This window comes from Parus major, chromosome 1A (assembly GCF_001522545.3).
Source record: "Parus major isolate Abel chromosome 1A, Parus_major1.1, whole genome shotgun sequence".
In the NCBI taxonomy this organism is placed as follows: Eukaryota; Metazoa; Chordata; class Aves; order Passeriformes; family Paridae; genus Parus; species Parus major.
In genome coordinates, this window is record NC_031773.1 from 47,148,945 (window position 1) to 47,162,957 (window position 14,013).

Genomic DNA, 14,013 nt, shown 5'->3' on the forward strand with positions numbered 1-14,013 from the left:
CCGCCGCCGCCGCCACCGCCGCTCCGCCCCGCCGTGTCACTTCCTGAGCCCCCGCCCCGCCCCGACACCGGCACCGGCCACGCACCGGCGGGCGCTCCGAGGGTCTGGAGGCAGCAGGACAGCGGGGGCTGGGGCTTTAGTCGAAGGGGTCACTCGGGACCTGGAAGAAACCTCCTCATCCCTATGGGAAACGCAGCGTGTCTGCTTCCCCCGGGATCCTGGCTGAGCCCCCACCGCCCCTTCCAGCCCAGAGCAAAGGGACCATCTCGCAGCCCCATCAGCCAAGGCGGGTGAGCAGAGCACCTCTTCCGCAGCATTCCTGTATGACATCGTTACCCCAGGCAGGTCTGCATTTTGAAAGATGAAGGGCATCAACCAAGCCTTATCCCGCACAGAAGGGGAAACGGAGCCGTTTCAGTAACAGAACTGAATTTTAATTTCAACAAACCTTTTTCCTCAAAATGAGCAACAAGTGACTTCCTTTGTCCATCTTCTCCCTACTGGGAATGAATGGCAGGATGGGATCTCCTGCTGCATTCTTGCTTTGTTCCTCTGCTCTGTGCACTGTATCTTCTCATTTCAATCTCCAATGTGTGAGAGGGACACTGCCACGCTTCCCAGACATCTGTCATTAACAGCATGAGTGGAAACCAAAGGAAAGGCATGCATGCTATGGGAATTCCCACATTCGACGTATCACTTACAGGAGGTTTTCATTACTAAACCAACCCTCCCAAAGCCATGGAACCTCACTCCCAACATATGTGAGAAATACCACTGTAGGTTAACCTGAAGAAAAGTCAAAGCTCCATTTTGACAGAGAATTTTGTCTTCCATGTCCACAACTAACTTATTAATGTAGTCCCACCGCTACATTTCAATTGTATCTAAGATCCTTCCCAACCACTAAGATTTGAAGGTTTCTTAATACATAGAAAAAGTTAGAAATTAAAGTAATGTCAACAATGTAACAAAACCTCCCATCCAAATTCCCTCCTCCCTGTACAGAGAAGCAAAATGGAGTGGAAAGGGACTTCATGGGGCTCAATGGCCTCCACCAGGACTACTTGCCCTCTGAGTGTCCCACAACAGAGCGGTAACACCACATTGGGGGTAAGCATGAGGACAAGCTACTCCTCACAGGACAAACACCTCACCCACCACATACCCTACACGTGGCTGATGACAGTGCCCCTCAGTGAAGGAAGTCCCCACACCCATAGGAAATCACCGCCATGGCCGCTTCCATCACTGCTACATGTCTGAGGCAATGCAGTGTGATGAAAACAGGAAGGCAAAAAAAAAAAAAAGTTTGAGAAAAAACCAAATACTGCACCAGGTTCCCTCTTTCTCCACAAGGCATCTGGGAGTGGTCCCTGCCTCCATCACCAGAGAAGTGGATTTAGTTTGCAGAGGTGGACTCCAGGCCCAAACAGAATAAAATCTGGTAACTCCACTCAGTGGTTCCCAAATGCTCTCTGCATTTTGAAAGTGCCTGAGTCATATCTGGGTTTCCACTACTTCATGGGCATACTGGCACTAGATGGCATGCAAACAGAGATTAACTCATTGCTCATCCTCCAGGGAAATCAATAGAGATTGTTACTGCTTTGAAGCCAGAGACTCCCAAGCCTGCTCCCCTTTCATCAGACCACCTCTGCTTTATAGATGAATGCAAGCCCAGCATACAGACCCATCTTTAATGCCAATTGTCTCCTCATTTCCAAAATGTCTTCTCAGATTAGGATGTGATGAAGTCTTTCATCCCAAAGTTAGCCAAGCGTAGAAACCACTCAGAGTCTTTCAATTTTGTTTGCCTTCAGCTGGAACAAGAGAAGCACCAGCAGATTAAGTGTCCCTTCTACCTCTGTTACACCTGCCACACACATCAGCTGTCAAAGGATACACAATGTCCTGATGCTTTACACAAGTGGTCTTCTGTCCCAAGAGGCGATCCAGCAAGGTCTGAATGATCCCTGACTGCTCTGGCTCCACCTGGTAATGACTGCTCTGAATCTGAGGGGTCAGAAAAAAGAATGATTTCCAGAACAACAGAAAACTGTTGGGCTTGTTCCTTCAGACTCCCTCCCTCATCTCCACACAGAGCAATGAGATCTTCAAAGGCCAAAGCAAAAGCCTAGGGATTCCGTTCTTGTTTTCCTAAGCAGTCACTGCTCTCTCACCTGAGAAAGGAAGAGGTGGAGAGCACAAGATGTGGCCTCGGGCAGCTCTGCTATGTTGGCTTCTGCTGCCTCCTGAATAATCTGGCTAATTTCTTTTTGAGAAATGATGTTGTTGCTCTGATATCTCACAAACTTGAACAAAGGAAAAAATAGACACATTAAATAGTGGAAGACCCACAGAATGCAACAGTGACTCATCACTTGCAGAGACCTCTTCTATGTGCCATTACTGCAGCACCTTAACCACAAGCCTGATTTTTATACCACTTCTAATGGAACCAGTGCAAGTATCTATGTTGATGGTGCTGTGATTTATAGCCAGACTTATTTTGGTATAAGCTGGGAAGGAACTAAAATAAATGAGGTAACCTTTTAAATCTGAAATAAGAACAGCAAATACTCACAGACCCATCTTTTATTTGGAGGGGGAAGGTTCACTTTAATAACCCCCTCCTCTCCTTCACTGCCATGAGGGCTCTATCTTCAGGACCACATTCCCCCTCCAGCCCACATACAGCAGGGTAGTATATTGCACTAACTCCCTGCCCTTAAAAGTAAGGTCTGTAAGGTCAAGACTGGAGACAAGCTGTGATGCCAAGCAGCCAGCTTGCTTCCTGACTGGTAACAGCAGTTGCATGTTCTCTGCAAGTTTCCCCGCTCCTCCCCAGGGGTCTTAGATGATATAAATAAATGTTACCAACACCAAAAGAACAGGAGGTGCTCACTAACAGCAGTCAGTTTCTGCAGGGTGTGGAATTTCGCTTGAAAGTATCATTATTAATACAGGGCACAAATATAGTCCCAGACAAAGCCACAGCAGTATCAGACTGTGCTGCATAGCAGGTTAAGTACCAACAACCAGCCCACATGCATTGTACCAACATACTGGGAAAGATGGGGAATAGCCCACCCTTCTGCTGCTCACCAAAGTCATCAACCTGAGAACTTCTGGCTGCAGAAAGGACTTCTGGCCCCCACTGAGTAGTGTGAAGAGCAGGAATCGGTGCCACGGCTGTGAAGCAACGTGTAGAGCTGAGAGAGAAGGAGAAGCCAATCAAAGACAGCTGTAAAACTGCCCAAGTGACAGGCTGAACCCAGCTAAGGACAGTCTTCAATACTGAACCCAAGTTTTCCCTCCTAGACCCCACACTGTGAAACACTAAGGGGATATTTTGCACTGTTCTTACTTGCTTTTTAATCTGTCACTCTCTGGGCAAGAGTTCAGTCAAGAGGACAAAAGCTTAATAGCTTTTCAAAGCAGAAAATACATATTGTCCATCTTCATGCTGGTACGGGAAGAGAAACCTTCTCCTGGGGCACATAACACAGTGAGGGAGTATCTTTAGCTTGGGGTTTTAAAAATAAAGCCCTGCAGTTTCAATATGAGGACAACTCTCCTGACCTCAGTTTTTATTTAGCTGCAGAATACCCTCTGGGTAATGAGGAAAGCCCTATAACAGAAGCTGAACAAACTGAGCCTGGATCTGCATCAGACAGTGGACTATGAGACCAGCCAGGCTGATGGTGGCAATGCAGTCAGTAGAGAAAATGCTCTTACTAAAGAACATATATGATAATATAACATATATTAGGTAAGACTATAAGTCTGTGATGGCATGAAGTCTTTCCCTGAATGCTGAAATTAAAATGTTATTATCTTGTATTTATTACAGGTTAGGAGCATGGGATGGACAAATAGATCAGCTGATATAACTTGTTATACTATAGCAACTCATCAGAGTGTTAGGTCTCTTTTCCACTGGCAGTCACATAACCTCCCTATTGCTACTACAGGAATCTTTTCTATAGGAAAACAATGCTGACAAATAATGTAAAATATTTGGAGGATATCTTTCATCTGGGGAAAACGAGAAAGTACCAGAACTGTGCATAAGCCTGCTTTGCACCTTTGGAAATATCTCTGGACCAAAAGAGGGTTTTAAAAAGCCTCAAGTGAGTCAACTCCTAGAGGCAGAGTCCAGGACAGACTCTTTCCAGTGTTCTTGCATCTTTCAGCCAAATACCACTATTCTACTTGGAATAAGGAGACTCTTGTTATTGCTGTTATGAACTTCAGCACCACAGCAGCCAGAGTGACAGGTTCAGCTGTTGCTGCAGCAGCATTTCATTAGTTGAATCCCAAACCAGCAGAGCCTTCCCATAACTTTTTTTTTTTCAAATTCAGCCTTTTAATAGCCTCCCTTCAGCTACTGGCTGTCATTCATCCGCAGTATTACGTCTTTATCCAACCACTTCCTCTCTCCCACCAGTGTCCCTTTTGCCTAGTGTTCATTCACTCCACTCCCTTCTCTATTAGTGTTTAAACAACTGAAGCTAACAGGTTGGGGTACAGAGAACTTTCTGGTTTAAGAACAGAGCCAGCACCTGAACTTTGTGGCAGGAGGCTGACAATAAACAGAAGGGTCTGTTCTTCCTCTCTAACTGTACCATGCAGTTGTGTTATGTTATACTGAAAACATGGTATACATTAGGTCTGACATGCACTCTGGAAACCAAGGTCAGAATTCACTCCTGGAAATCCAGAATTTCCATCTTCCATAACCTAAGGCTGCCTAGTACCCTCTCCTCCCTTCCCTTCCTTCAGGGCCAAACTGTGACCAACACTGTCCTTTTGTAAGTCCCTTCATGTTCAGATCCTCCCTCCGATATGTTTATGGTATAAAGGTTTGATACAATTGGCCTGAAAGTAAAATACTATTCCTGTACTTCTTCCATTCCCAAACCTTTCCCTTTTACAGGGTTGGAGAACTACTCTTTGCCTTCTGGAAAGCATCTTGGTGTCCAGAGCCAAAGTGAAGGTTCATGCCTGAAGGTGAGCCAGGCACTGTGATCTCATCCCAAAAAGCACAAGATTAACTTTAGGCACACAAATAATTTTTCTTATTTGGAATAAACCCATTACACATTTTCTCCAGAGTGCTATTGGGGAGAGAACAAAGAGCTCAAAATCACTGCAGGTGGGGAAACTAGGAGAAGAAAGAGCATGAACACTTTACCAACATCCTGGTTCTTCACATACAGGTATTCCACTAAGGTTTCTAGGCAGGCAACCACTGCCTGAGAGAGCAGCAAGTCTTTCTGGAATACCAAGAGAAAGGAAAAAAAAGAACCCAGTCAACAGCTATTGCAAGTGGAAAATTCATGAAGTGCCAGGATCTGAAGAGTATGCAGCACAGGAAAATAACACCTTTCATCTCCTTCAAGGGATGCAATGTGCTGCAAATTATCTGTCACATCAAGGAGCCAGACAGAGTTATGGCTACTTATTTTGAGACTAAAAAATAATAGGTAACAGCCTCCAAAGAATAAAGATATGAGCCCAACATAGCTTAAGAGTTAAATGTAAACTGATGTACTACCCCTGGAGCCCAGCATCACTTGAGCAAGTTAAATGTATGCTGATGCACTCATTACCCCCAAAAGCACCTTGCCAGGGGCATGGGGGATGGACTGGGATTTGTTACACTTTTCCTACATCTGTCCCTGTGGATGTGGCAGCCCTGCAGAGAAAGAGATGAGAAGACAGAAATCATCACTAGTACACAGAATTTCAGCTACCCAGTTCAGCAGCAGGGAGCACCGCATAGCTTGATTTACCTTCTTTCTCACTGCACTGTGCTGCAGCAAGAGCATTTTCCCTCCTCCTCATCACACGTCTGTAAGGGGTGGAAAATGCAGGCAGAAGAAAAGAAAAAAAACAGGCAGCCTCTCTGATTCTGCAACAGGGTGGCTTCTTCTCAAGTTAATGTTCCTGTTTGAAGCCCAACACTACTGCTGTTCCAAAAGTTGTATTTTATATACCTGCAACTGGACATGCACCAGAAGGTTCTGCAGACTGACAACAAGCGAGAAGACCTGCTGCATGGCAAGGGGGTGCAAGGCAGTGTCCTGCAGTGATGATGGCTGTGGTTGAGTAGAACTTGGGGCTGTGTTTTGGCCAACAATCACCAGCAGGGAGGAAGAGAAGTTCTGTCGCAGAACAGCTCTCAGGAACTGCATGATGCTCACTAGACAGGAAAATACTTATTAGTGTGTGTCAGTGTGTTTCTCTGCTCTACCCTGTGTGTTGGTGCCTGTGCAATAGCATGGGAGTGGGTTAGGAGAGAAAATGTGAGCTTAATAGCCCACCAAAGTTGTATGGCAGCTGCTGACAGCTGTAGACAGGAATGGCAACATGAGTTTTCTTATTCATCTCCTTCTATGAGACACTAACTCAGTTCACACTCAGTTTCAGATGTAACTACCAACCTCCAAGGAAGATCTGTCCAAACACAGAAGAACTTCAGACAGCTCACTTTTGCCATTTCTCACCACCAATTACACATTTACAAAGTCAAATGGGCCAAAGTTTCCAGATTCCCTCCAGCACTCCCACCATCCCACTCCATAGTCACCAGTTCTCCCTTGTTGCTTGTATCATGGTACTAATGGCTGCTTCCAAACAAATCCTCCTAACAGATGCAAAATACCTAACAGCAAGATTGGCTTCTTATTCCTGAAGATGACTGCATTCAGGACTTCTTTAAGGTCTACAGAGAGTGTCTGGTGAACCTAGAAGAGAATTAAATAGAAAAGCGGTGCTTGTTTGGAGCAGATAAAAAGTGCCATTAAATACTTCTAGTTCTTAGACACTAACCCATGGTGACCACTGAAAACCAAGGGAACAGCAACAGGGTTTCAGGAGGCTGACACAGAAGAGAAAATTACATCATTGGACCCTCATGCTTCACTCACCACTAGTTGCCTGAGCTGCACAGCTTCCAAACCACACTTTACCTTGTCTGTCTTGTTCTCACTACTCTCTGCAGGACCTCCGACACGTGGTTGTCAGCCTGCCAAGCACATGAAGTGTCAGGAACAGCTACCAGCAAACATGGCTCTACCTTAGCCACAGAGCCATGCAACAAGACCAAGGAGCCAGGCAGCCAAAAGCAGCAATGGCCAGAAGCTGTTTTTCCCTGCTGGAGCTGGGGCCTGCTGAGAGCCCAGGGATAGGAACTATTGCATGGGTGAAAGTGGCAGAGGAGTTTAGGGATTTGGGAACTAGTTGAAACAGGAAAGGTTGCCTTGAGAGGGAAATCTGCAATATATTGTTTCCACCACAGAACAGCCATTCAAGAGCAATGGCATGAAGCTCAGAGAACAGCAGAAGGGTTCAAATTCTTCAATAAGCCAGAGAGTTGATATGGGAAGGCAGGCATAAAGATCACAGGGCTGACTCTTTTAAATACTCTTCCGAAGAGGGAAATATTCCACAGAACTAGGAGTAGCTCCTGCAACATGGTGGCAGTGGGTACTCATTTTAGAACTGACAAGTCAAAGCCTTTAATAGCCTACCATCCATGAGTCCTGTTTATTCACAGGGTAGCAGTAACACAAGTAAAGATGTAAGTTTGCTATGGCCAAACAAGTCCTCACTATTAACATCAGCCTGAGATGAATGTGGCCATTTCTTGAAGCCATTGTTCTCCCCTAAAAAACTGCAGACTCAGGGAGACAGCCTGTCATCAGCTTACATTCACAGCCACAAAGGTGCTCTTACGAGAGTCTCCAGGATGCTTTGTGCAGCTCCAGCTACACTCAACAGCAGAAAGAAGCAAGAGAAGTGACTCTTCCACTTCTTCCCCTTCAGCAGAATATTAGAAACACGAACACTTAGAAATGCTGAAGATCAGAAACACTGAAGCAGTCTTGATCCCTTTCCATTTCCCAGCTGTATCTGTAGTTTCTTTCCTCATCTCTGGTGCAAAAACATTTCTGGGTTGTATATGGTAGCACATCAAGCCAGTGGTATTGGTAAAACCAAGCAACAGGCTTATGAGCTGCTAGATGATTGCACTTCAAGGATCAATACCAGCTGAGAGCATCACTCCCAGGAGCTCAACACTTGACACTGGACACTAGAATGTCATTTGGGACTGGCACAACACCAGACACAGCCCTGTCAATTTCCCCAGGAAATTGAGAAGACAGGCTGTATTTAGCAGCTGGCAGAGCGGGGCCAGGCTGCATTCCCACAGCTGACAGTCTGTACAAGTACCATGCTCTAAGCCCAGCTCATGCTGACAAAGTAATGGGTGCAGACTTGGTCTGGGCTGGTCTTCTGGAAAACATCTTCCCTTCAGTATTAGAAATCCAACCCTTGCTTTTCTGTGCTCATGCATGAATGTCCTTAATGTGATCTTATCATCTGCAAACAGGTGTACCAACTCCCAAAGAGCATGCTCTGCTGGGCATAACTGCAACAGCAGAGCTCACAACTCATGACATGCTCTCTAACTCTGTATCAAGAGAGGTCTGGGTAGATACTTCAAAAGGAAACATTTTTTCCTTATATTGATTGGCATTGGAAAGTGCTTTCTTCAAAGTTGTAAATTCCATTATTAGCTGACAACTCCAGCTTAGATGTCTTGTTGGACTGCAAAGCATCAAATATAATGACAGCTGCCCACATTCTTAAGAGCTTGCTAATATTGAACACTTACTTACCAATAATAGGTTCTATTTCACTATTGATCATTTTAGTAACAAAAAAGCAGTTTACAACATGGGAGCTGTGCCTTCCACCCCCAGGCTTCCCTTGAGAAAGGTTTTAAAATGTATTTTGCTCTGTCCTGAAGAGGAGAGTGATTTGGATCAGGAAGGTTGGGTATGCACTTCTCCCTGCAGGATTTGTGCCCTTCTTTAACTCTTTGATGATTCGTGTCTCAGACCTTCAGTGACATGCTAGCTTTCCATCCTGCTGGAGAGGTGCTGCAAGGAATAACTTGTGGACAATAAAAAAAGAGAAATCAAAGCAATCAGATTACAGGCCAAAGCAAAACACGTTCACATATGTATATATATATATATACATATTTACACACGTATTTATTTTTAAGGTTTATCCATATGCTGACTCTGAACGCTAGAGTGGTTCTAACCTCAGTATTGTATCGATGCTGATAAAGCAAAAGGGAAGCCACCAACAGCCATCCAGAGCACAGCAAGGCATCCTCAGATGACAGGTAGGCAGGTCTGGAAGTAGGGGACCACAGCCAGGTGCATTCCAAAACCTTCTGCAGGAGTTCTAACAAGGACACGTTGGAGAGCAGCACAGCCACTGCTGCATGGGAGAAACATAATCAGAGAGGGTGATGGGATGGCACAGGTTAAACCAGCTTGACAAGCATAAGAGAAGTGCAGAGCACACCCCTGCTGCAGTGAGGTAGCCCAGCTGCCACAGCTCATCTGAGTAAGGCTGTCCAGCTACTGGTATTCATCTCAACTGCTCAGCCAGCTAACAACATAGTAGGATGGTCAGTTAGACATGTTCCCTAGTATTGTTTAATTTTTTCAACTATGACAATACCAGGATATTTCAAGCTAGGCATCAAAGGCCCACTGCTGTGTTTATGAACAAGGCAAATACAGTGATTCTGTCATTCAGCAGCCAATTCTTGAATCATCAGAAGGCAGCAGAACCAAACTAAACTCCTCAACCTAAAAAACGTCATCCAAAGAATGAAATGGTCTTTAATTACAATGATGTGTCTGGATGGGGAAACATTCACCTTACCTGCTGAGAGGGTTAGAATACAGTCTCTGATTGTGAACCTACAGCTTCACTGAAATTAACTTAGCAATCAATACAATCTCCCCTCACCTCTCTGCTGACTGCAAGGTGTTGTCTGATGAAGGCTCCAGTACAGAAAATTCAAGGATGGCTGCAGGAGGTCAGTGTCCCTTGGCCTGCATTTCCCACAGAGATTACTGACTGGACACAAAAGAACACGTGTAACAAGGTCACCAACTTAACATAGTACCTCAACACATGAAATAAGTGGGGAGGGAATTCAGACAATGTGAAAATAAACAGAGCATGGTACAGACAAAGCAACAGGCATGTGCCCTACAGTGTTTGCCTTAGAGTGGACAGTGCAGTGGAGAATGATAACAGAGGGGAGAAACTGAGGAGGGTATATCTGAAGGCATGTATCACATTGGGCAATAATGAATACAAGAGCAATGGAGTTTAGATTATCTGTTTCCACAGCTAAAAAAACTCTTGTGTGAGTTACCTGTTTCCACAGTGTGAGTTTGATTCTAGTACTAGAATAAGCATAATGATGTGACTGTTTCTCATGGTGACCAAACTGGGGAAAACCATGGAGAGCTGTGCTCCTCCACTCTCACCAACTTTGCTCATGCTAGGGGTAAAATGGCATGTTTGTTGTAAGCACCAAACACTTAGCAACAATGTTAGTAAGAGTTAGGGAGGGAAATCCAGGACTGCAGGGCTCAGCAAACTGCTGTTGGAGATCTTTTGAAGAGCTTACAATTTGAGTAAGCAATTCTCAAAAAACATGCATCAACACTCCCCTTCCACCTAAGAGGCCTCATGAGAGAAAAGTGTCTTGCACATCCACCCCTGGAGAACACAGTCTGGAGACCAAGGGGGGATAAATGGGGTGGCTGGGGTAGGGAGAGAGTTGTGCAGAAAAATACAAAGCAGAAAACAAGAAGAAAAGGAGCTTGTGACTCCTGGGAGAAGCTGAGCTGTGTTTTAAAATCAAAGCAGCTAAAAAGGCTGGGATAAAGAGGCCATGGTTATTCCACACCCCCAGTTCCCTTGGCTAATGAATGTCTGAGAAATGCCACTTCTTTACAAAGGCAACACAGGCAGCCCTGAGATATGAAACATTTCAAATTGGAGGGGATGGTCCTTCAAAGTCTGCTGGAGAGACCAATTTGTCAGAGCAGGGAAGAGATGAGAGGATGGACCAGCTGAATTTTCCTCCTAGTACCTATTTTTTTTCACAGCCTATATGAACCTCCAATAGCCAAGTAAGAAGGCAGAAGTCACCAAGTAAGGATCACCAGACAAGACAGCAGGTTATGGTATGGTAAAGAAACACAGATTGCTCTTCTGTCTTTGGGGTGGAGTGGGCAAGGCTGCAGTTGTTTGGGAGCCATATACTCTGGATTCATATTCCAAGGTAAGCCCAGTTTCACTAGACTGCTGGCTCCTGATAGCCGATTAACAGGACGTGACTTTGGCCTGAACCCCACAAGACTGTTACAGCAAGGATGGACAGGAAAGGATGATTCAGGAAGAACACCAGCCATGTGGTCATGTGCCAAATTAACAACAGTCACTGACCCTGAAATCATGACATGGTCAGGGGAATACTTTGGCCACTTTGTGAGATTTCCAACAAAAAAAATGCATTGTAAAAGCAAGAGGAAGAGAACCTGGGTTTTGTTAACTGAATTAGTTACCACAACTCTTTATGATGCTCTGACTATGAAAGTATCTCAAAGCAACCATTACTATAATGCAAGGTCAATCTTCTCTCAAATGACAAAAAGCAAGCCTCTAATCATCTTATGGAACAATTAACAAACACTTTTCTGGGAGAAGATGGATGCACATACTCACCCTGGTGAAGCAGCTTGAAGTCTGTGCTGTCCAGCTCCCTTATGCCCTTGCTCCGCAGCTGCACCAGGAAAAGAAGGCTCAGCAAAACAGGCAGGTTCCTGTTAGCTAAGAAGGGCACAGACAGCTTAGCTTGTCAGTGAACTCCAAACTGCTGTACCTTAAAGTGTGCCAGGAACTGTTAATTTTCTGGCTCCGGAATAAGGGGACACAGACACACACACACACACACAGAGCCACAACTTTACTCTCATCTCTACAGCCCCTTCTGGATCAGGTCCCCTTTCTGCCACTCTGGTTTGGCTCGAGTTACACTTGAATCCTGCCAGCATCATTTTAGGAGCAACTAAAGAAGGGGGGAAAAAGAAGCTAGGGTCATTTACACCCATCATGAGCCATGTAGGGAGCATGTTCCTCACACTTTGATATTGCTAATAAGCTAAGTCATTAGCCCTTTCTAGACTGCTGTCTTCCTGCCCACTTGACCATCACTGTCACACTTTTGATAGCAGCCCAGATGGACAGCATTATTCTCCATCTTATGAGACTGGAAAAATGCTGTCCATCCCATCCCACAGGGCAGAGCAGAGACAGAAGTGAGAATCCCACACAGCAAGCCTGTGTGTAAGGAAAATGGGGCTACTTAGACCACCAACCCCTAGGGCAATCCCTACTATTCACTTTTTTTGCAGTGCTGTAAACAGGTAAAGATTTTGTATTGTATAAAGCCATACCTACAGAAAGCAGCTATCACCTTCAGTTTTCACAAAGGCTCATGAGTTTTCTGTTTTGAGGAAGAAACACTTATGGGTGTCTTTAATGTTAACATATTCCTGATGGAGTCCCACTGTTGGGCCTCTTTCTTGTCTAAAAGCAGGCTACTGTTTGAATAGGGATGCAGATCCCCTGGACTTAACTATCTCAGGCCTCACAGAGAACTGCCTGTGTGCTGGGAGACAAGGAAGTCTGTCTCCAGAGTACATCTGGTGTTTGACTTTCTGGATGGGTTGCCAGGATGTCAGTTAACAAGTTCAAGATGCAATATGAAGAAGAGCCACGCATTTTAGTAGCAGCAGAAGGGCTCAAATCTTGCAAAAGCTCCCCTAGCTCAGTGTCCTACCTCCATCACCAGTTATTTGGAGGAATAGGTCTGACTCCCACTATAGGAAATGGATACTTTGCCTCCCCACAGCTCTCAGAATCCATAGATCAGCGACAGAGGGTCATGACAAGTTCAAATGTGCACAATTCCAGACAAGATCAGACCTAGCAGATCGTGTAGTCTCATGCTCTACCATGCTCCTGCTTTCAATGCCCCTCCTCTTCTCCAGTCTACTGACTTTGATGGAGGTAAAGCAAAAACACTTTCCTTCTTCTTGCCTCCATCCCAATTGCTGCACAACAAAACACTTGAAACAGAGCAAAGCTGTTAAAAACATTAGTGGCCCCCTCAGAAACAAGTAGAAGTTGTGCTAAGTCCCCATCCTAAAGGAGCCAAGGACATCCTAACACTGCTCCCTCTTTCAGTTCAAGCTCACAGACTGCTTTGCACAGCACTTTTTACAGTGGGACAACAGTTCCAACATCACAGACGGGGCCAGTAAAGAAAACAGGGATTTCCCCCAGTTACAGCCTCACTCCCTTTGAGAGACTTAACAGTTGTAAGATCTGGTGATAACACAGGCCCTGTTTGGGGATCAATATCATGAATGATTCAATCTTTGCTCCTGGTCTCTGTGTCCTGGGAACTGTGTATACTCAGGCATACCTAGCTGTTTTGCACAAAGGAGCAAAAAGGAGGATGTCTCTCAGCCACCAGCTGGGCCCCTATTCAAGCAGGAAGACTTACCAGCACAGCTCTCCATTTGAACACTGACAACAGCATACAAAAACCTTGCTTTGGTTTAACAATCACGTTTTGAAGCCAGAACAACATAAATTAGAAAAAAGGCTCTCACTTCAAAATGAATCTCTGAAAAAGGAAACTAAATTAAGATATACTTAACTAACATAGTTCATAAATTTCTTCATGCAGGTAAGTCCTAAAGCTACATCAACAGTTCAAAACCACTTTATCCCAGACTGTGTCCCTACAGCTAGTTGATCATACAGCAAGACCAAGTCACAGAATTGGGGTCACCTTGTAGGGTGGCTGAGCTACTCTCTACCAGCAGCTGCTGCAGAATCTGTAAAAAACGGCTCCGAAGGAGGTCACAGACAAGGACATCCTCATTTCTTTCCAGGAAGGTCCTTAGAGTAATCAACACCTTCCAAGCCACTTCCACAGAGCCTGAGCAGACCAGGTCCTGCAAAGGAAGAAACACACACATTACCTTTCTACTCTGATTAGGCAGAAGTCACCACTATTTAATACCATTATGCTAATGTCGT

The 14,013-nt window shown here is 45.1% G+C and overlaps 2 protein-coding genes across 8 annotated transcripts in view; both read right to left on the reverse strand.

The window, feature by feature from the left end:
* CCDC134 (coiled-coil domain containing 134) overlaps positions 1–1,900 on the reverse strand; it is a 9,702-nt gene extending 7,802 nt beyond the window's left edge. For both annotated transcript variants that reach the window (XR_004497371.1, XM_015628028.3), the window contains exon 1: positions 449–1,900. Coding sequence is in view for 1 of the 2 variants with exons in the window: in XM_015628028.3 (XP_015483514.1) it covers positions 449–490 (42 nt within the window). In the remaining variant the exon portion in view is untranslated. The remainder of the gene's footprint in view (positions 1–448) is intronic.
* The window catches only part of MEI1 (meiotic double-stranded break formation protein 1), a 38,111-nt gene continuing 24,633 nt past the window's right edge, over positions 536–14,013 (reverse strand). For 2 of the 6 annotated variants that reach the window (XM_033514194.1, XM_033514193.1), the window contains 11 exons: positions 13,763–13,928; positions 11,626–11,730; positions 9,850–9,960; positions 9,128–9,309; positions 6,674–6,755; positions 6,006–6,211; positions 5,201–5,282; positions 3,109–3,215; positions 2,184–2,315; positions 1,907–2,016; positions 536–625 (listed from right to left, as the gene is read on the reverse strand). In XM_033514194.1, coding sequence (XP_033370085.1) covers positions 580–625; positions 1,907–2,016; positions 2,184–2,315; positions 3,109–3,215; positions 5,201–5,282; positions 6,006–6,211; positions 6,674–6,755; positions 9,128–9,309; positions 9,850–9,960; positions 11,626–11,730; positions 13,763–13,928 — 1,329 coding nt within the window. In that variant the 3' untranslated portion in view covers positions 536–579. Of the gene's footprint in view, positions 626–1,906; positions 2,017–2,183; positions 2,316–3,108; positions 3,216–5,200; positions 5,283–6,005; positions 6,212–6,673; positions 8,971–9,127; positions 9,310–9,849; positions 9,961–11,625; positions 11,731–13,762; positions 13,929–14,013 lie in introns of those variants that run through there. The other 4 variants (XM_033514195.1, XR_004497368.1, XR_004497369.1 and 1 more) reach the window with 4 other exon arrangements.